Source organism: Mixophyes fleayi, chromosome 5, assembly GCF_038048845.1.
Source record: "Mixophyes fleayi isolate aMixFle1 chromosome 5, aMixFle1.hap1, whole genome shotgun sequence".
NCBI classification, from domain to species: domain Eukaryota; kingdom Metazoa; phylum Chordata; class Amphibia; order Anura; family Limnodynastidae; genus Mixophyes; species Mixophyes fleayi.
Genome location: NC_134406.1, coordinates 217,141,004 through 217,164,750, shown reverse-complemented (window position 1 = coordinate 217,164,750; position 23,747 = coordinate 217,141,004). Strand labels below are relative to the sequence as shown.

At 35.4% G+C, this 23,747-nt stretch overlaps 1 protein-coding gene across 1 annotated transcript in view; it reads right to left on the bottom strand.

Annotated features, from left to right (window-relative positions):
- Positions 1 to 5,303: 5,303 nt before the first annotated feature.
- The window catches only part of LOC142158981 (desmoglein-4-like), a 34,458-nt gene continuing 16,014 nt past the window's right edge, over positions 5,304 to 23,747 (bottom strand). Inside the window, exons 6-16 of the mRNA XM_075213461.1 lie at positions 23,501 to 23,667; positions 23,084 to 23,218; positions 21,187 to 21,372; positions 18,741 to 19,012; positions 18,339 to 18,475; positions 18,029 to 18,235; positions 15,891 to 16,124; positions 15,178 to 15,308; positions 12,225 to 12,264; positions 11,664 to 11,923; positions 5,304 to 10,612 (exon numbers count right to left, since the gene is read on the bottom strand). Coding sequence (XP_075069562.1) covers positions 9,614 to 10,612; positions 11,664 to 11,923; positions 12,225 to 12,264; positions 15,178 to 15,308; positions 15,891 to 16,124; positions 18,029 to 18,235; positions 18,339 to 18,475; positions 18,741 to 19,012; positions 21,187 to 21,372; positions 23,084 to 23,218; positions 23,501 to 23,667 — 2,768 coding nt within the window. The 3' untranslated portion in view covers positions 5,304 to 9,613. The remainder of the gene's footprint in view (positions 10,613 to 11,663; positions 11,924 to 12,224; positions 12,265 to 15,177; positions 15,309 to 15,890; positions 16,125 to 18,028; positions 18,236 to 18,338; positions 18,476 to 18,740; positions 19,013 to 21,186; positions 21,373 to 23,083; positions 23,219 to 23,500; positions 23,668 to 23,747) is intronic.

Here is a 23,747-nt window from a genome sequence, read left to right as displayed (position 1 = left end):
ATGTGGAGCTTGTATGCCCCCCCAGTGTTTGCCTGAGTATGTTATATCTTCCTCCCACAGTAAAAAAAATACTAAGAGGTTAATTGGCTAATGGCAAAATGGACCCTAGTGTATGTGTGTGTTTGTGTCATTGGGAATTTAGACTTTAAGCTCAAATGGGGCTGATGTGATAGATTTGCAGATGGATGATTCAGTATTCTCTGGGAAACACTTTTTTTTTATTATGATAGCACTATACAGATAAATAATAATAATAATAATAATAATAATAATAATAATAATAATCTTTGCTCTGGGTGCTAAAACATCTTGCTGCAACACTGCTAAAGATCAAAGTAAAACATCTACACAGTGATCCTGTGTTATAGCAGCATGTATAACCTTTAAATATAACTCCCTGGTATGCTCTGAGTAATAGTTTTATACTTTGTATAACATGCTTTTGTATCAACGTGTTTTTGCATGTCATATTTACAGACCAATGTTAAATGTGGGAGTGGTGGTCTGTATCTAGCCAGGTATTTCACACAAGAGTGTGAGAAACACAAGATTTATATAATACAATCATTAGTATTCATAATCAAGCTTCAAATGAAAATGCAGTTCACATCCAGTGATGATAAATGTAATATTATATGAATTAGGTATAGAAGAACGTGGGGTAATGTAAACAGTTGCCCCAAATAAAAATGATTTAGTAAAATAATGCATAGCGATGTCGAACACTTTAAAATCTGAATAGCACTGGGGAATAAACGAAAGCATCGGTTTGTGTTATTAGAGGGTCATTTATGTAATATACTTTATATGTTATTTACTTAGAATTCATGGTTTTAGTACACAGGGTCATATTCAAATATAACCTTGATGGAAGGTGAAGAAATGAGTTAACATCTTGGTACAAAACTATTTTTTATAATGTTATAGTAGTTTAGCAATTAGAATTACTGTGTTATCTAAAAATAAATAAATAGGTATAAGTATTATTTTTTTAGTATGCTATTTCTAATACCTGTGTTGTAAATGAAAAATACAATCAGTGACAAGAGACATCACTTTCCTCCAGTTAGAACTTTGCTATTGACCAGAAAACAAAAGTATTCATTCTACTGTGCGACACTAAGGAATGCACTGATCTGCTAGGCTGTCAATTTTGGGAACTGGCAAATATCCAGCCTAAAAGAAAGATGATACTACCACACCCTAGCCTGCCGGACAAAAAACACACCCTGAAAAGTTACTCAGCTGGTTCAGTTAGTTGTTCAAGCTCTGCTGTTGAAAGCATCTGTCAAACAAGCTTGATGCACAGTGCTGATTTTCTGAAGGTCATTATACATTTTACAAATACAGAATAAATACCTAACATGCACCCATATCAAATGTATAACCAAATATACTCCTTTGCTAAAAACAATATCAGTGCATATATGGTTTAATATGTTAAGAGCTAAGTGTGGTTCATAAACCGTGATATTTTAAAATTAGACTTGACTTTGTGATATCCCCACATCTAGGGAAATGCTTGCCGGGTTACTCAAAGTGATTGTCTTACATATTTGTCATTCGTACATTTCCATTTGAAGCAGCACTGTATAGAGTATACAGTAGACATCGAAGTTCTCATTGACTTGTGAATGATGGTTTTGCTGACAACAGCCTGCACGTTGGCTGGAGTTTTGCATAAATGATGTGTGCTGACAAAAAGTGCCTCAGGCCTAGGGTGGAGTCGTAAGCTGTGTTGTTTATGTTTTATGTATTTTAGCTCTGGAAATTGTTCAAAGAAGTGGAGGAATCCGCACCTCTCACCATTTAAATGTATCTGTTTTAACATGTTATCCGAGAAGTGATTATCATATTTCCCACCCTGCAAGTATTGAGATCACTGTCGCAACTAATAGAAATAAGCTTTCTGTTAAAGATTGGATGAAGCCAGAAATTAGTGCATTTTTCAAAACTGTTCCGTGGAATGTTCATGGACAATAAATTCTGTAATATGCAAATTTCCAAAAACAGAACGGAAAGGTATTTCGCAAAATGGTGAACCAAGAGTGGAATGCAAAGGTTTTATCACTGGAATTTCTGCAAAAAGGCCTGTTTTGGTGCAACCCTGTATTTGTGTGAAATTTCACAGTGATTTCACTCATGAAACACATCAATTTATCTGTTTTTTATAGTGGCTAGGATACTACTGGTGGTCCAGATTTTGCTAAATTGGAGCTGATCTGAATGCACCCTGAAAGTTCTGTTGACCAAGAGCAGAACCAAGTGTAAAAACCCAGAAAATTATATAATTTATATAGTAACCCCTGTAGAATCATAGTTCATTGGCTAAACATACACAATAATATATATCCAATATATAGTAAGTTTTTAAATTTGAAACTACAAAGTGGAACAATAATTTAAATGCCTTTTGAATGTCAGCCCTATGCCTCATGCACCATACCTAAATGTAGTACATTTTCAATTCTATATGGGTACAAACCAGTTTTACAAATTATTGAACACTGAAAAACCTAAGTCATGAAAATACAACATTAAGAGAAATGTGGCTTTGATAGTTATTGTTGCTATTATGTTATGTTTGTACTTTTGTTTTTGTTTATTCATAGCATGTTATCCCACATATGAGGCAACTCAGTTGTTGTAATTCAAATTATAGACCCTATGATATGTTCATGCAGGATTATATAGTGTAATGGATTTAAGCCTATGGAATGACTGTTAGATATATGAATAGGATATCTGTCCAAAAAAATTAAAGTAAACAATAAATAAAATAAACCAACTGCTAACTATGAAGAAGTTAATTTTTTTTAGCTGTTGTAAAATATTAAAAATAGCTTACCAGTAGCTCAGCATGTTTCTGGCTGTGTGTGTGGTTTATCTATTTAGAGAAAATAAAGATTGATTAGGCTCATATTACTTATATTAATGTAGATGTAAATATTGTGTTAAATTATGTGAAAAATTATTGTCTTACCTTTGTGCTGTACTTTTACATTTATGAATCCTTAAGCCACCATGGTCATGTACAAGGGTGTTCCTTCTTTTAATAGCTAATTTGCCAGTGTCGCTACTAGGACCAAAATCAGATCTGTTGCTATAATCTTTTTTTAATTCCTACCACCAAAGTCCTTGCTAGAATAGAGAATACTCCATTATGGGAGTAAAAACGTGTTTCATGTGATGAACAGAGAATCAAATTAGTGTAATGGGATCTGTTTCAGAAAGTGCAATTTCACATCCAATAAGGAAAAATCCATTTTTTTTTATCATGAGCTTAACTACTGAGGCAGTACTTTTCAGTATATCGAAGATAGCAAACATGTTGTAATCAAAAAAGTTTTTACTTTCTGAAACTAAAAAATCAAATTATGTCTTAAAATATATGTCACCTTTTTATTGTAGTGTTACTACGGCTACTTTTACAGCCTATAGAGACCTTTTCTCAGCAACAAAAATCTGTTGAAAAACATCCATTCAAAAATATTGTCACTGTGCAGTAATATCATTAGTTTACCTAACATGTTACTGTATTATAAATATAAAATATATTAAAATAAATAAATATGCATATTAAATGTTGAAAAATATTACTTGCATGGTTTTTTATAACCTTTTTTTTTTTTTTTTTAAATCAGTGACAATAGAGAGCAATGATTTATTAAACAGGGTATTTGAATATAATGATAGGGGGATTAAATGGAAGTATGTCTGAAAAGAGAATAGTTGTACATAGACATTCCTGTATTCTACCATATAATAATGCACCCCCAACAATTAAATATATGGATATTACAGGTCACTAAGGAGTTCTGCAACCATTTAAAAGCGGGCACTAAGCAAAGTATTTTCTATTGTCTAATGAACACTGAAGCAATGACATCAGTGCTCATTGTTTCTAGATTTTATAGATACTTTGGCCATTTGAGCCATTGTTCTTTTGGCACCTATGAGGGTTAATTTCTAAAATAGCCACAAAAGTGCACGTTAGTAACCCATAAACGCCAATGAGAAATTTGGATTAATGACTTCAACTTGTACTGATTAAAGTTAGGTCGCTCTGGGTTACTATATGGGTAGACTTCTGCACTTTAGTAAACTCTGTGACTGGTATTTAACCTCAGGTGTACAAGCAGTATGGAAGTATACTTATAGATAGCAGTATGTAGACATATAGGGGAAATTCAATCAACCACAGAGTGCCGCCGGAGCCTCACATCATGTGCTGCTGTGCGAACTCACAGTTATTACAGGAAAGGCAACTCCACTCATTTTTGCTCTATGAGGTGCGAGAAAAAATAAGCGGAGATTCCAAGCGGAGAACTTTGCAGCGGTGTCTTATCACGCAAGATTCCGGAAGTTCACTCCGAATTGAATTCCCACCATAAAGTTCTATAGAGAGGAAAGCATCATTATTAAATGCTGTATCGAATATTTATAGAAATATTTTTTTTACTATTTGCAGTTCAAATAACATTATTCATGGATAGAAGGCCTAATTTAAAAAAAAAACTTAAAATTGCATTTACTTGCACTTTCTTTTCAAATGTTAAATCCATATTTTGTTTCTGTGACAAATGTGATGTTATGTACTTTCAGTGACAACTGTTTTTTCAATGTATAATAAGGGGAAACAGTTAATCAGTTTGATAATAAACAAACGACTATGTTTTGCCAGAATAAAACCATGCTCACCACTTTAAGAATATTCCTCTTTGTGATGGATATTCCAATTGCTTTCTGTAGTCAGTTTTTCATGTATGTTGTAGTGTGTTGGCTGTGTGTTATTCTATATATATATATATATATATATATATATATATATATGTTTATATATATATATATATATATATATATATATATATATTCATACATATGTAGGCTGAAACCTATTAAAATAAGTCTTGCAGAAAAGGCTTTAGATGTTGTCTGGAAACCGGTGGTCTTAAAAAGCCATAGAGTGCCAGAGAGCTAGTGTTTGACAGTCCTGCTTTCAAATGAGTATCTTGTATTCTCTGCATTTGGAATGCAAAACAGAAAATTCCTTCTCCAAGGTCACACAGATGGTGCAGTACTACACAATACAAGACATAAACATTTACGGGGCGTTTGAATGCCAAGATTTATAGTAGAGAACAAAGGCTTGACACAGTTTACACAAGTAATTCTAATGCTATAATGTCTGGAGATAGTGAAATTTGCTATATTTCTATATATTTCCTTAAATAATGCCTGAACTGTCAGTATTTAGGTGTTTACGTGCTTTCTCTTAAAATAAATACATAATAAAGGTCAGATTTATTTAAAAGTGCTTTATTAATATCTTCTGGAAAATACAAAAATATTGCGTAAAGATTCATTCACAAAAATGCAAGTCCATGCACTTTTCACTTTAAAATATACTGCAACAACTTTTAAAGACAGACTGTAAATATTTGTCAGACAAATTGTTTTAACATTTTGTGGAACAAAGGTAGTTGTGGTTGTTTTTATCAGGCAACATGTGAATATGAAGTGGCTTTCTAAATGTTTAAATACCTCATTGACATTCAAAGTTGACTAATAATAATAACATTTACATGGCACTTTACTGCCAGCAAAAGGGTGGTGCAAACTGTGATACTGCTGAACCAAATATACCCCAATGTAGCTGGGAATTATGGGAAATATAGTTTAGCAACAACATACATGTCTAGAATGTACTCAGCCCTGCCCTAGCATACAGCACACACAAGCCTGTATATTAATTACAACAGCCCAAGATACAAGAAAACACACTGTATAATGAGCCACTCTATGCATGCCTCCTAACGTTTAAAAGTCCCAAATCTGATCAAAATAACTGCCTCTATCTGCCCAATTACACCATCACTTGCTCAAGACCACACCCTTCTGGGTCTGCAAATGGGACCAGTCCCACTACATTTGGGAATACTAGGAGAAATACTCAATGCTTCTTTTGTCTTGTATTATTTTCCAGTATTTCTCTTGATATGCTCTCTAGTGAACCTATCATGTATTGAGCGTATTTGGTAGCATTTCAGTAATGTTTTCCAAAAAGCATGCTACAACAAACAATGTGTTATTTCTCAAGAATTATTCCCAAGAATATCCATAATGTGCCACTGATTTGGGGCCCTCTTGGTTAAGGTTGAATGTTGGGTAATTAAATGAAGGTAAGTAAAATATATTTTATAATCTAATGTATACATAAAAGATAACACTATCCAATATGATAATTTATTTCACATGACAGATTGTCTTCAGTTTTTAATATTTTAACACTACACTACGCAGTACTAATGCACGGCCACCTATTAAAACCATTGCATTATAGAGAACTGGGAAGTAAATATCAAATTGGCTGAAATAGCGTATAACAAAACATAAAAAGACTTGCCATAAGTATGAAGCTATAACAAAGTGAAAAGCAACAACAAAAAGCAAAATAAATACAATAAAAAACAGAATGACAGCACAGCTCAAGTGTTCATGGATAGGGATATTTGCTCCAACTGCATGTTTACAAAAAAATAAATAAAAAAAAATGCTTTTCATGGAAGCTTGAGTCCGCTATGAATTTAGAGGGCTACCAGATGGCCATCAGTCTTCTGAGCAATATATATGAAATATATTTCAAATATAAGACAAGTACCTCTTTTGATAAACGTTATGTGTTCTAAGTTAAAAATCTGATGTTAAATTTCCTGATGCTCACTTTCTTTAAATAAAGGCAAAAACATGAATAATGACCTAACATATGTGAATGTAAATAACATAAAATGTAACTATTGTGCAGCATTTTACACATTTATATAAAAGAGAAGGTTTGCAACTATAGAAATGTCAGTTTTGTGATTAACTTATCAATAGTTGTTTCTCGGATGTTATTAATGTTCTTATAGAAACACCTTTGGTTTGATATATAGTGGAAAATGAGTATCAAGGTTGAGCACTATTTGAAACAAGGACATCGATCACATGTAGGTAGTATATTCTTACACAGAAGGTAATTTCAAAATCCTGCACTTTCTTTGCTAGTACCTTTGGTCAGTGGCGGAACTACCGTTGGTGCGGCAGGTACAGTGCACCGGGGCCCATGGAGATAATGGGGCCCGCTGCACGGCAGATGCAGAGGGTCGGAGAGCCCCGGTTCCCGCCTCCCCGATTCGGGGCTCACAGCTCGTTAGTTCCGCCTCTACCTGTTGTGTTATTGACTGTTGCAAATAGAACTGAGTGTTGATACTCTTTTTCTCTATTTGAATAAAGTGGTTGTTGGATTACTGCATATCTGTCAAACTAATCTACACTATGGATTATTTGAAAGTGTTTAGTATTTTGTTGCATATAAGGGGTTTATATAAAATGATGGTAGTTCCGAAATCATGCAGAGGATTAGGTTGGTGAACTTCACGTTAAAACACATATTGAGTCAGCCGCATAAAACAACACACATATATCACATATAATCCTTTTCTTTTTACATAAACATAAAATTGGAATAGTCAGACTGCTGAAAGCTCAAGCTGTAGAAAAGCAAGCCTGATGTTTTAAGATACAGTTTAGAAAAGCTTTTTTTTTTTAAATTGTATTACTCTCTATTTACAGTGCCAATACACCAGAAAACAAATGTATTGTTAGTGCTAGACAGACTAAAAAATTGAACCCCCAAACACTGTTATTGTATGCTTAACTAAGAAGCTAAGTTATATACCTAATAGATATGTACATGCCTTGAGGAATTTGTTTTTTGCTTAGTTTTAAAAACAAAAGTGGTGTTTATCACCAGACCATCCCCAGGAGTTCTTAAAGGGGATCTTTGACTTCAGGGGGTAGCCACAAAAGCCTTTCTACCATACCTAGCAGAATGTTTCGGATATATCAATCCTCAGGCTGCCGTGACTTTCCTAGGTACATTTGACGCCTTGGCTCAAACTCACTCAATTGCAATAAAATACTTCTGGGATTGGTGTATGGATCATTACAGAGATCCCTGTCATCCTATTAAACAGGGGTAGGAGGAGTTTATGTAACCTCAAAGTGGACACTTCAATGTTTAGTGAGTAATTTAACAACCAACTGTGGTTAAACTACAACTTTGTGCATGTTTCCAATGCCATTCACTAACAGCTGAAGATTTTCAGACTGCATAAGCCTGGTGTGTAGCTCCTAAAACCAGATTCTGTTTAGGGCACCACAACAACTCTTGTGCTTATTCGTAGATTATAGCTTACAACTTCCACCGCTCTTCTACTTATAAAGAAAACAATTGCATACCTCTCTACAGCACTACATAGGAACCCCCTTCAAACTATATCTGTGCTACACATAAAGAAACACTTTATCATACTAATTTTAGGGATATACCTCTAGGTGTTGTGTTGTGAGTTAAATTAGGTTGCTTTTGTGTTCACTAGTGGTTTGAAGGTAACTCTCATTTAATATTTAAGGATTTATTACATTTTTGAGAAGCCTTTTGGGCTCATATGAACTTTTATTATTGGTGGTGGTGTAGCTGCCATTGTATTAAATGGATAACAACATAGGTTAATATTAATATTTAATGGCATCATTCTAAAAACCAAATACACATTTTATCAACATCGCCACTACTAAGTTATAGGACACTTTACCTAACTTAGAGTCTACCAGTTAATGCTAATTTTCTGTACTGAAAAAAGAGCAATGGTGTATTACATAAAGAAATTATAATAAAAGGAAGATTTGTTATACACAATAATGGACAACTATAACTTTATTTTCTCTAACCCCCCCCCCCCCCCCCTCCCAAGCATTTATACTTATAAATTGTGCTGTATAGTTCTATTGAAAAAATGTATGCAATTTAATATTCTAGGCCACATGTAATTAATGTAAATCCAAAGTGTATCAGAGATCTACCAAATGGCAAGCCCATATGGACCTTTATTTATATTTACAGCACAGTATCACAATTTTAATTTACATATATTACAGAAATTTATTTGCAGATGGGAGTCTCTAAACACTTTGGGCAACATGAGTAAAAATTGTAATATAGTGACAGGAACACATATAAAATCACAACGTCTGGAGAACATTTGTGAACATCTAACTTGCAGTGTTCCATTAATGGAACACAGGTGTTACTAGGAATTTTTGCAAATTACTCAGATTCCATTGTAATCTTTTTATTATATTTCTATTTTTTTTATAGTGCCCCATCCTTTTTTTTTTTTACTCCAATGTGTTATTGTTATGCCTCTCCCCAAATGCACCCTGGGCTGCTGCCCATCCCTAGTTACCTCTCTGATGAAGCAACATTAAAATAATTAATGTGACACATGTACAAGTGGGCTTAATTAGGGGAGCACAAAAAGCATTTCTGTCTTTAGTAAAATACCTAAAAACTATGCAAAGATGAGATCATGGTTGATATTTTTTTCTCTCTTCTTTCTCTCTCTTTCTCTTATTGGGTTACTACTGATTTTATATTTGAACCATGTTAGTCAGTAAATCCAAATTTGTCAACATATATATATAATATGTTAAAATTTGTGGGTTTGTATAATGATTAATGGAATCCTATTCAGTTAATTTGAATCTATGGCTAGAGGAATTGAGACATTTATTGTTTAGAATATTGGACCGTGCTGTATTTTGTTAAAGTGCTGCGGGTTAAATTTGGAGAAGTGGAACCTACTGACTGTGTTAGCAAAGGATCTGCACTCAGCATACGGGTGTTTACAGCAGGACCAGACCGTACAGTTTCTGTCACATATATATTTTGAGAACTGCCCATCTCAGGACGAATGCTTAAATTTCCTTGGGCATTGGATATTGGTTGTAAAAGCCTTTCAGTGACCACAACATTCTGTGCATCACCTAAATCTCGGATGTTAAATGAATTAGACATCCTCGAATCTCTGGGTGTAACAACTGTTTCTCTTAATACAACATTTGACCCGTCTGCTAGATTTGGCAGATTTGGCAATTCTACAATGTCATGAATGCCAGATGCTGGACGGACTACCCTCTCTGTCACAAAGACATTGGAACCTTCGGGTATATCAGAAAATACCCCATGTCCTGCAGATGTAGATCCAACCACCCTTTCTGTTACCAGGAAGTTAGTTGAGAGACTGGGATCTACACTACGTATAACTGGTCTCCTAGTAGCCCCAGAAGTTGTGTAAGTCTCAGTTACAACTACATTACCTGGAATGAAAGGTTCTGGTACAGGCCTAGCTGGTTGGAGGTTAGCAGATGAATATGAGCTACTAGTTACATGTGAAGAACTGCTAATAGGTATAGATCGGTTTCCATGAAAATTCACGCTAGAATCATCAAACATAACATTAGTGTCAGTTTCTATTATTGGAACATTAGCAAATAATCTTGGCTCATCACCACCTGGAACAGACTCGATCTCTGAACCAATGCAGATTTCTGCCAGTGTTTTAAATTTTGGTCCTAATGTATCCAAGAAGGCATCATCCAAGTCATCAGCAATAAAACTGCAGCATCCTACAGAACCAGCTGGGCTTCCAATGCCTTCATTATCGTAAATGAGAAGACAATCATTTGATGGGCGACTCTCGTCTTCATTGGCATAAGATTCTGCTTTCTAAAAAAATAAAAAGCATACCATTCCCTAGTAAATGCAACTGGTAATATAATTGTTTTGTGTCACTTATGCAATAAATAAAAAATAGGCTTCCGAACTTTTTTAAATTTCCCTTTTCTCCACACTTGTCCCTTGGTACACCTCAAGTTTGAATAATTCAATTGGGTCCTAGTACTTATAAATAGTAGGGACTTCTGATGATCAACCTCTATAAGAGCATCTTCTGGGTTGAAGGTTCCAATAACACAGCTAGATCTAACAGCCATGTCCTGATTGGATGGGAATGGTGCTCTTCTAATCAGGAGCCCACTGTCATTTCTAGCCATGGGTCAGCAGATCATTACAGAAGAAAGCCAACTGAGATCTCCCTATCTGTAAGTATCAGGGTATGATTAATTAAGTAAATGGTGAGAGTCCATGTTAAGGCCCCTCACCAAATAACTCATGGAAGGCTGGGGCTTTAACATTTCGGGAAGTTGAAAACCCCAGCCTTTCTTTTAATAATAGTGTTTAATCTTAAAGCTTTTTTGCAGTCTCTTTCTTTGTTTCTTATGTGTTCATATGTTTTGATTATTTTGTGAAGCAAGCTCTTATTTATTATCTGTATTACTAATATGTCATTTACTGTTACATGTCATTTTGCTGTGTGCCCAGTGGCAGTATATAGACATATATGTACATAGATATATACATTCATAACGGATAAATAAAATGCTTACCCTGAATAAAACAAATTCAAGAACAGAGGAACTACTCTGAAACCGGAATAGGCACAGTTCAGGAATAATAACACCGTAACTTAACTACTGAAAGATTCTTAGAGCAAGCTTACAACAGATGCATTTAGAAACAAATGTGATTTAGACATGCTTGGTATAAACATAAGTCGGTCCTAAGACTAGACCGATAAGTAAACAAATGGTCAGACTTGATGGATCAGTTATTCTGCATCTTCCACCTAAATTCTTTCTGTTTCTACCCTGCAAAAAAATCAGAAAGCAAAAAAAAATCTCTTGGATGAAGAAGGAAGTAATATGGATACAAGTCTTACCTCAGCAAAGTAGTTTTCCACATAGGCCATGCTCAAAGTGGCACTTTCTTTGTATGGTGGTGGCAGAGAACCAGCAAAGTTGCTCCCTCTAGAATATCCTCTCCCGTCAGCTTCAAGAAACCCTGCCCCATGTTCATGGATTGTTGTTTCAAAACCAGTGCCAGAAACATTTCTCGTGACACCTCCAGCTCCTGTTACCAATGTGCTTCCTGCACCTGTACCTCCACCTCCTCCACCCATGAAATTGCTTGTGTGAACCTCTACAACATAATAAAAATAGGAACATCTAGCACACTTCCTTATTACCAGCTAGCCATTAGAAATAACTAATAAATGTCTACTATACTTTAACCTATCACATGACATTTTGGATGCCAGGCCTAAAATACAAGTATCTTTCAATTTCAAAATATTTCACAAATATCTGTGTACAATAGCCCTTACATCCACATCAGGATATTTATAGCTATATGAAATGTATGCTCAGTGAAACAGACTTACAATAGAATAATATCTTTAGATAGTCTTTAAATTACATTTATCCCACGTTCTTATACTTACCAGAATAAGGGGGGCCAGTTATAAGCATACTTGTCATATCCTATTTAAGAAAAAGTAAGACAAGTTTGAGTTTAACGCTTGATGTATTAGTTCCTCATTTCAATATAAATTAGTCATACTGTAGAAAATCCATCTATTATACAGTGTTTCCTTTACTATTGATATTTAACAATATCCTGTTGAAGGTTCAATAGAAAGACTCAGAATGATTGGTTTTGCATTTTACTGAACACAGTAGATTTAAAGAAGAACTCAATGACTAATATTAAGTACTTTAATTTGCAACTCATTAGATGCTGCCATACTTCTGGGTAAAACTGGGTACACACTACACGGTTTTCGTCCAATAATCGGCTCAATCAGCCGACATACGACCGCTCGTTCAAAAGTCGGGTCAGTGTGTGCAGTGACACGATGGTTGAAAGTCTGCCCAAATGGACGTTTGTTGCCTCATTTGGTTGGTCGCACCTTTTAATATTTTCGTTCCAATCTCGTTTCCGCTGTGTAGTGTGTATAAACTTCCGACCGATCCACGACAAAATCCTCCGATACTTCCTACGAAATTGCAATCATTGCTCACGACAACATGGCTGTAAAAAAATCGCTAAAGGGACATCCGCTCTTCCCTTTATCGTCCTAAACAAGGCTAGTGTGTATGCAGTCCATGGACCGAGCGATCGGACCATCGATCGCATGTAAAATCGCTCGGCATAAAAAGTTGGTTGAAATTTCGGTAGTGTATACCCAGCTTAAGTTTCTTCTATATTGGAAGTCAATGACTTGGCTTGAATAAATAGACTCTCTCTTTGCAGTATTGTATGCAGTAGACCTGAGGTTTATACCAATGTTTAAATAGTCCGATAAGTGAAATCCCATTATTATAACAGTGCATTGCTGTCAGCATACAGCACAGCTCTCAACCAACAAAGGGTGCAGGCTGGGTGCATTTGCTTACATTAGGCAGGCCTGAGTCATTACAAAAAGAAAGGCAAAAAAAAGGAGTAAATATTCTCCAGGACAAACCATGTTACAATGCAAGGGGTGCAAATTAGTTTATTATTTTGCAATAAGTTAAATACTGACTGTTTTTTCATGTAGCACACGAATATTTCATAGGTTTATTTTTACCCTGAAATTTAAAATTAAATTTAAATGCCCTATCCCAGCTATAAATCTGTCCCCACATTTTAAATTTACCTCCCCCTCCAATGCAACATGGTTTTGCCAATGATGCAAAGTTGATCCTTTTTTTATGCTTTGCACTCCTTGATGACTCAGGCCTGTTGTGTTTAGGTGCACAATTTGCACTGAACCCCGGCAGTCAATTTATCTGTCTAGTAGTAGTTAGACCAGGGTTTCCCAAACCCAGTCCTCAGGGCTCCCCAACAGTGCAGGTTTTCCATATCTCCTTGCTGGAGCACAGGTGTATTCATTACTGACTGACACATTGTAACAGATCCACAGGTGGTCCTAATTATGTCACATGTGATCCGGAAAGCCTGCACTGTTGGGGAGCCCTGAGGACTGGATTTGGGAAACCCTGAGTTAGACCATAAAATCAAATATTTGGCCTGCTGCTGTGGTTTAGTACAAATTTTGCACTTAAAGGCATTGTTAGTTAATGAGCCCTTGTATATTTCACAGACAAATCACTTTCAAAAACATTAACTGACTAATCATATGTTAGGTTAATATTAGTGTTTTATTTTGTGTTTAGTTTCACCTTAAATTTAAATTAAAATATGTTTGAAGACTTTTAGACCACAGAAATGGCCACTTGTAGCTATGTACAATAAATCATACCATGTATCTCTAAAAGAATTATTAGACAACGGTGTTAAGGGACAAACCAAAAATGGCTGTGTATTTTGCTTTAATTTATTCCTTGGCTGGTTATGCAATTTATTTATCTAGACAAAGCCATAAAGCAGTGTGGATGGACAGCACAGAATTTATTCACAAACTATAAAGGTGGCACTGCATGTCAGTTAATTTACAATGGCACATGCAGAACATGGCTGCTCTGTATTGCTAACATTAATATTATTCTTCCTATAAGCTCCAGCACGGATTTAAAAACAGATTATTTATTGTTAGACACAAGCAGTGATCACCTAACGAGGCAGATAAAGGCTGCTACATTGGGCGATAAGATTTGGAGAAGGCAAAGGTAGGGGATTGATATATAAATGGCTTGTTATTAGATCTATTGTTTCATCTATTTATTAAATAATTTCTCTAGCTTCGACAAATAAGTGCTATTTTTCACTAGTATTGTCTAAAATGCAGTTTTGAACATACAACTGTGTATCTAGTTTGTGCTTGGGGCAGAAATAAAGTAATTTCAAGCAGCAGAATAGTTAGGGGCTACTGGTTTATTCTTGTTGACCAGTATCCCTTAGACTGCAAAGATGGTTGAGGCTTATTCTGCTCATTACACCCAACACTCAAAAGACAAGTGTCATTGAGTACGAAACCTATAACAGTTACTCCAGAATCCAGTTCTGTTTCACTTTATCGGGTTTTGGTATGTTGTGGTAAAAAGTTCAACTACTGTAAATATCAGCCAATACAAAAAAAGGGTGTGGTCTACAACACATGAAAACTAGCTTTAAAGGAGAACACCCAAGTCAAACTCCCCGTGTCACTGTGTGTCTGCGAGAGTGTGTCACAACTTAGACTATAAGCTTCATTGGAGCAGGGACTTACATTCACTTAGCTCTATAATAATAAAGGCCAGTAATAATTGTGTTATTGCTAATGGATGATTGTCTAGGAATTATAGCTTGGATCATTTTGAATACAAAATGCGCTCTGCCAAGTTAACAGAAGCTGATTGGACAAAACCTAGCTTGTATTTCTCTGGTGAAGCGTACTTGCTTAAAGTGATTGGTTCAATGTACAGTCAAGTCAACTGGATCTGTAGAAGTAAAATGTTTTAATATCAACTGACCACATCTTCAGGCTTTGCACCTTCCGTCTCCCATTGCTGACAAGCGCCTTCATAACCAGCTGCAAGCGGAACGAACTTAGTACTAGCGGCGGCAGCTCCACATAGACAAAGCGGCAATAAGAGCAGCGCCACTGTTAGGGAAGATGTTGTTAGGAAAATGTGTTATTTGTGAGTAATTCAGTCGTAAGCAAAATGTCTATGTTCTGTTAAACCTCATTGTTTTTTTACATTTTCTTTACAGTTTCATCATATGTAAAGATATACTGGTATAGTATATATACCAAAAGGAATTGCTGTGGCAAATTACAAAACATACACAATTTTCAATAAGATGGACACATGCTTTTCTGTAGTGCAACACATCTGGTTTCAGTGTATATAAATGGTAAATATCGGTTTGGAATGTATTTTATAATTTTATATGACAAACTATTAGGGGTGAATTCCAGATTTGAAATGGAAATTGAAAGCAGTCAGATATTTTGTTTGAAAATAGATTTAGAATCTTGATTGAGAAAAATATTGCAACACATCCTTAATCCCAATCCACTCAGTAAATAACTATCCACTTTAGATTTAAGTTTGTCTAAATGTAACTTGAAAAGGTAATATATTTACATTTACAGTTAAAAATAATTGTTGATGATAATAATAATAATTCAAAAGTTAAAATTGACATTTAAACATAGTAAAAGGCATTTTGTATTACTTACACAAAAGAGCTAAAAATCCCAAAACCATGAGACCAATTGCTGCTGGACCAAGGGACACACTCTTCCCTGTTAGCTTTGAAGCATCGCAAAATCCAGATGGAGTACATTCACAAGCTTGTATCACAATACGGAATGGATTTGGACAGGTCAGACCATTTTTGTCCGTAACGGTCACTAGCAGAGTGTAATTATTAGGAACTATAGATGGACCTCCGACTGCAATCACAGCTGTATCTAAAATAAAAACAGGTTAAATTATTTCCTTGCTCATAAACTTGTTCAAATAAGAGTATTATTAATATTTATTTTGCAGACTAAAGCAGCCTATACAAAGGTAGATATCGTCGTGTGGCCTGATTCAGAGCCCACTAAAGCTTAATGATTATTGTGTAATGTAGTTTGTTTTCTGTACTAAATACAAGATTTTTACATACCATAATTTTGTGTATATTATATGTAGTAGTCAAAGTGAAAATTTAGAAGATGTGGTATGGTTAATGTAACTGAATGACTTTAGGGATTTTAATAGGTTTCAACTAATTTAAGCTCTAATTTAAGTTGCTTTTAACACTATGTAATAAAATTCAAAGAAATATTAAGGAATATTTGAGAAAGAAGCATAAGACGTCACAAAATACATTATATATATATGATGTATTCTGCTATTGGGGTTCTCAACAGACAGTTGATACAACACTTTACTCTGAATTGTTTTTCTGTTTTACTCTAGTTACACCTTATTTATCTTTGCTAGTGCCTGACCTTTTGGATATATATTGCATATACGTACACGAGACACACATTGGGGACATATACAGACACGCGCACACACACACACACACACACACTCACACACATAGACCTGCCTGTGTCCTGAGATTGATGCTATTAAGGGGGGTATTCAATTGTTAGCGAGATCCCCGGAAAACGAGCGCTCGAAAAATATTACCGTTAATACGGTAATATGCGCGTAAATACCGTTAATACGGTAATTTACTCTCTGAAAATTCAGCGAGTAATTGGCGTATTAACGGTAATATTTTTCGAGCGCTCGTTTTTCGGTGGTCACGCCGAACAATTGAATACGCCCCTAAGAATGATGGTGGGCAATGAAGAAATAATTAGTAGATCTGTGATAATCGTAATCCTAAACCCTTAAAAATAGTAAGGTCAATATGCGTGATGTGACCAATCTTTACCCATTTCATTCCACAAATTATTTTGATACCTTTAAACAAACTAGCCAGCATGTGATAAATGATAACATTTTCCAAATAGAGTCAGCTATTTCTAGTAGCATATATTTCTAAACACATTAAGTAAAGAGTGCAGATCCTTTCCAAGGTGAACCTGCATATATTCCATAGAATTTTCAAATTATTTTGCTGTAGCCAGATCTATTTATCATGTCATGTGTGAGTTTAGCTTCCATTGTTAGAGAACTATTGGACACTTAGGACCACATGTAGATTTGGACCCAAGTCCATTTGCGTAGTAGTGTAAAATACGAATTTCACTACTGCGCATGACCACAAATAATACCTATGTTAGAGTCTCTACACGGAATCAGTCGCATCTTGCATATATAGGACTCTTGTGCTTATAGAGGGGAATCAGGGAAGGCAAGGAGTGTGCAAGTGTAGGCCAAGTAAAATAAAGGTGTGTTCAAGTAAATGCGACCAATGTAGACATGGGCGCAGACACAGATACATCTGTCAAGAAACATATCTGCTGCGGTTGCTCTACCCCTGGTGTAAGTTACAAACTGATAATGATGGCGTCCAACTCAGCATACTATGTAGAATGTGTCTTTTATATGGACGCTATCTATGTCTGCGTTTTATAAGAAATTGCGTCAAATTCTACACAAGGCACTAAATCCCCCTTTAAATATGTTATACAGTAAGGAGCTGATAATTGCATGGAAAACTAAATGTTTGTCTGCAATTGGTCACTATGTAAAAACAAAAAAACAGCAAGTGCACTGACACAGACAAGAAATTACGGAGGACACATGTTAAAAAAAAAAAATAACCTTCTTTAATAGTGGTTTGATAACTATGCTCATGGACATGAACAGTACAGGAGAACTGAGATTTTTTAGCTGAAGAAATTTAAAATACTTGTCCACAACTTACTATTAAGTGGTCTCAGAGTCCAATCGTTTCCTGATCCAATAGTTATCGTTAAAGGGGCATTCGCTGCTGGAGAGGCGACTATAATAACTTCCTTCTTGTCAATACATGCTATTCGGGGTTCTTGAGTAACCACTGGGCATTCAGTTACGACTGTTGTACCATCTGGTAGTAGATTAATTGTGGCAGTTGCTGTTCGAGTAGGCAAATCTACATAAAATAGCAAATAAAAGCAAAAAATTAGGATAAAATAGGGTAACAGAAAAACTACCTTTAAAAAGAACATAAATTTAGGAACAATAGATCTCCTTACTATTGTCGACAGCCAAAACTGTAGCGGTTAGATTTGGAGTATTTCCAGTGTCTCGAGTCAATTCGTAAGTCATTTTGACCGCACCAGTAGTAGAATCAACTATCAGCCATTTGCTTGAGCCGTTTCCCATCATGTACCTGTTTACATTGATAGTATTAACATTTCTATTGCCTAAATAGAACTGGATAACTTTACCCCCTTGTTTCATCTGCTAAACCAATATTACTATGTGCAACATGATTTAACTTCAAATATAGCCAAACACAACACTTGTAAAATGGTGATAACAGAGTGCAAAACATTGATTTAAATATGCATAGCTTTATAAAAAAAAAGGGCACTGTGATCCACTTTGTTGTGAGTGGGCAAATTGTATGTACGTGTTTACAAAATATGGCTTACACAATGTTTTTGGCTGGGCCTCCAGTGTCCATATCCATAACTGTAAGATTTGCCAGTATAAATTGTAATAAAGCTTCTTGGGATAAACCTGATGGGATCTTTACGTTATAGGTGCTGGGAACAAAAGCAGGTCCCTCCCTCACGTCTTGCACTTGAACATTTATATTAGTCACTTTTGCTCGGAATTCAGACATAACAGATTGATGGAAAGCGGCCCGATTAGTAACTAGAATAGCGAGACTGGCCGTCTTCATAGCTTCGTAATCCATTGCCTACAGAAATAAATATAAAATATTAAACACAGGTACTTATGAAGACTATAGAAAAACAACTAAATTGTCATATTAAAGTGGTAAACCCAGGTTTCGTTATGCATTTTTTCTTCTAAATATATAATTACTTTGATTTTGTTCCAAGACACAGCATAAATATAAGTAATTCAGGTTCAGGGCACTTGTATAATATCTGGAGCCCTGGATGCAATTACAGAGTATGATTTAGCTTTGAACTTCAATATGTCATGTTTGCATATAAGCGAAGATGAACGTGCACACTTGCATCTCCACGTCTGTGCTTTGAAATGCACGCTTCTTAAATTACATGCATCCTCAAAGCTAGCACGTAGATGCCTCTGAAGCAAAGATGCCACAGTCACCATTATCAACTCCAAAACTTACACCTGGTCTATGTAGGTATAAAATTTACATGTGTCAAAATGTACAGATGAACACAGACGAGCCTATTTGTTAAGATCTGGCATTAGGACTGGTTTTCTATCGCCGCTTATCGCCATGATTTATCAATAAAATATCACCGGGCCAGTTGAGTATCTTCGACAATACTGGCTGGGAGTGGTAAGGTTAAACTTACTGCTCCGCTGGGCCAGGAAAAGGTGATATGCACATGCATGACTAAACTAGCTCGTCCATGCATGCTCAGTCGAACTGAATGCCGGACTAGGGCCTTCAGTTTCCCGTGTTTCAAAAAAAAAAGTTTAAAAATATAAAAAAAATATAAAATAATACCAAAAACATTTGAAAAGAATGCATATGTGAAAAACGCTTTATTTACATAATAAAGCATTTTTTCATTGATTTTTTTCTGCAATCGCCATCCTGAGATGGCATTAGGAGAGGAAGGATTGTGATGGTACGTATGCTGCAGTAATCCTTGATAAATAGGCTTTCCCATGCTTTCATCAGCGAGACCAAGGAAACTTTTCACCAGTGGGGGCTTTTGTCAATAGCACTGCAAACACTGATGGTGACCCTTTGATATATAGTGCAAGATAGTGATTTTCTCCTTTTGAGAAATAGAGCCCAAAATGAGACAAATCTCAAAAGGGAATGGTTTTGTTGCATTTGCATGCCCTTACCGTACTGCACTTCCATTGTTAACGCAAGATGCGTGCACATGCCCAGTGCATCAATTTTGCACCAAGATGCATCTTTGCATCGCCAAATGCTCTTATGTTGAGCTCTTAAGGTTATAGTATATTATCTACACCTTTAGTTTAGTAAAAGAGGGAGTGGAGCCGGAATGAGATTTACATCCCCCAAAACCACTTTTTTGCTGCTACCACCTAACCTCCCTCCCCTTAACCCCTTCATGACTGGAGTATTTTGTCTTCATGTCTAGACCACATTTCACAGTGTTGGTTTAATAGAGAATTATTCTTTAAGTACAACTTCACCTTTCTGGCCAGATAGAGATTTCTATTGGTTGCTTAGTGAATCACTTTTTATTTTCAGTGCATTATTTACTTTTCTATGAGGCTTCATATGGATCCTTTTATCCAATTAACACAACCCTAAAATGTTTCTCAAACATTATCCAACAAGTTCTATATTACATAACAGATGATGACGTTAATTGGCCTAGAAATTAAGAAATATGTTTGTTTGTTAATTTTTAACATTTTATTTATTTTTTCAATTTTTATCTTTTACCCCTAACCTGTCTCATGTCAACATTCATAGATTGCAGTATGTCTAATAGCAGCAGATATGTCAGCCAGTATTAAAGGTGACACTGTATCCATCAGTGCTGACAGACAAGGGGATCTTTGACAGCATGGGCTTCCCTATACTGGGAAAAATCCCTGAAGATGTCACTATTGTGAAGACACAATGTAACGTCATTGTTCGTAACTTGGGAACAGGTTTATACCCTAATATTCCATAGTTTTGCTCCCGGCTGTATCCCGTCTGTAAAAAATAAATAAATATTTTTATAAATTTATATTTATATTATAAATGCATATAAATAAATAAATATATTTCAGCCCCAATTTAGCCTGTACTTAAATGTTTATAATACTAAATAGTAAATTATTGCTGTACAATAGAAAAAAATATGGTGGTATTGCTTATACGTGTAGTCCTAACCTATAATTGTCTCATGGATTTCACTAAAAAAATATTAATTATGTGGTAAAAATATTTACCTTAACAATTCTCAAAAACCCTTCATTTGTCTGAGAATCTGTATCAATCGCAAACCATCCTCCCTCATTGCCTGATACTATCTCAAACATTGCAGCCCAGTTATCAGTGTACATTTCATCAGCATCAAAAACTTTCATCCTTAGGTTGGTTAAACCAACCATGTTCTCCATGACTTCAACTGAGTACTGAAAGAAAATGAAATATTTGTTAGTCAATCAATATACATTATACTTTTCTTTTCCAGCCCAATGCTGCCTAAACATACCATGAATTCTTATAAAAAAGTACATAGACTTCAGTAGCTTAGTGGTTAAGGGCACTGACTATGACTTCTTGTTAGTATTAGTGCGTGGCATAGCAAATCATGATGGTGGTGACTACAGGGTGAGAATTTTGCTACGCCTGATAGGAGGAGCTGGGCAGATCAGGGCATTCCTTGCTGAATGTGGGTCAACAACAGACACATGCCTTTTATTCAGCCTAGATGCAAAAACAAGTTTTTATATTATGGACAACATTTTAATAGTTCCCAATACAGTAGGTGGCCATAGAGCCTCTTTATTGATTTTTACACATGTTCAGGGCTGGCAGAGATCAGACGTTAACTTTTACATACAAGGGGTACATTTTTGCGCCATTTAGGTGTACTTTATATGGAAAAGCACATTTAGAGGCTCACAATTATAATTGTAATTAAAAGATTAAAATTTATCAATGTGTCATATGAAATAAATAAAGTTCCAATGCCTCCTTATTCTCACTTTTTATTTAAGACATTAGTGCAACTCCAACAAGAAGTGTTTTAGGAGAAAATAAAAAAGGTTTAAATTAACTAAAGTAACAATCCCAGAAGGTTTTTTTTCTACCTTTTAACCATGCATTTTTCTTATGGGTCTTTGTACAAGGCATTATCTCTTTGCTCAATACATCATTTGCTATGTGACTGTGGTTGTCATGACAATCCATGGCATTTAGCAGAATTATAAATCATTAATAATAGCTTGAAAGCTCTTTTAGATGTGGTCCTAAAGTGGACAGGTCTTTAAAGTGCTCAATTTCTAATTTTGCCAACATGCAGATTCGCATATCGGATCACAATCCTGGAAATGGTCAACCAATAATCTACATACAGGCACTTTCCCAAAGCAGAAAGTGGGCCTTCACATATGTGTGAGCATGACGTTCAAATTCTGCATTTCCACAAAAATATATGTACTGTGCGTCTACACTTGTAGGAGCAGCCAACATTTGAACTGCATGCAAAAACAATACAAATGCATTTGCACCTCTTACACTGCAACCTGGTTTGTCAAAGACTTAATGCGCTCCTTTTTTCAATTTGCTCCTAAGTGTAAATGAGACCCAGGGATATATTTACTAAACTGCGGGTTTGAAAAAGTGGCGATGTTGCCTATCAGATTCTAGTTAGCATTTATTTAGTACATTCTACAAAATGACACCTGGGGCTAGATTTACTAAGCTGCGGGTTTGAAAAAGTGGGGATGTTACCTATAGCAACCAATCAGATTCTAGCTATCATTTTGTAGAAGGTACCAAATAAATGAAAGCTAGAATCCGATTGGTTGCTATAGGCAACATCCCCACTTTTTCAAACCCGCAGCTTAGTAAATCTAGCCCCTAGAATCTAATTGGTTGCTATAGGCAACATCTCCACTTTTTCAAACCTGCAGTTTAGTAAATATACCTGCCATAAAGTGTTAGTTAGTTGTTCACATGATCTCTAACCTTAGGATAAATATTTTTAATATCTTCATTAGCAACATAAAAAAATCGAGGCAGCAACTTCTTGCTGATTGCATTTATTACTTCTAAAAATATCAACTACTTTCATTATGTTGCTATGTGTATTGAAACTTACAATTCCGATTTACTTACTGAATCAAACTCAAGCATGGGAAAGTTGTCGTTCACATCTAGAATTTTGATATCAGCCCCACATTGTCCAGACAGTCCCCCTGCAGCTCCGTTCAAGTCTGATCCACTAACTACCAGGCTGTAACCACTTGTCGACTAGAATGCAAAACAACATTTAAATTAACGATAGATCTATTGAGAAGGCACTAATACAATAACATCCACGGCTGAAGAACACAACTTTACACATTTATTAAGTTGTAATCTATCAATATATCATATCTACAATATAAGTTTATATAAAGCTGTGCTATGTGTAACTGTGCTTCCAAAAGAATGATAACAATTGATTTAATTAAGTCAATGTTAAATGTAAGCACCTTTTGAGCTTCTCATACTAAATTGGAATAAAAAATTGTGTGGAACGAAAGAACATACCTCTCTGTCAAGGGAACTGGACATTGTGAACACTTGGCCGGTGTGTTGATTCATAATGAACATTTGAGGGTCGAAAGGACTCTGGGATAATATTTTGTAAGCAATTTGAGAATTTACTGTGCTTTCCTCATCTGCATCAGTAGCCATGATTTGCATCACCAAAGTGTCTGAAAGGTCAGAATGAAAGGGAAAACAGCGCAGAACAGATTAAATTACCATATTAGTCTATTAATGTTATGATATAATA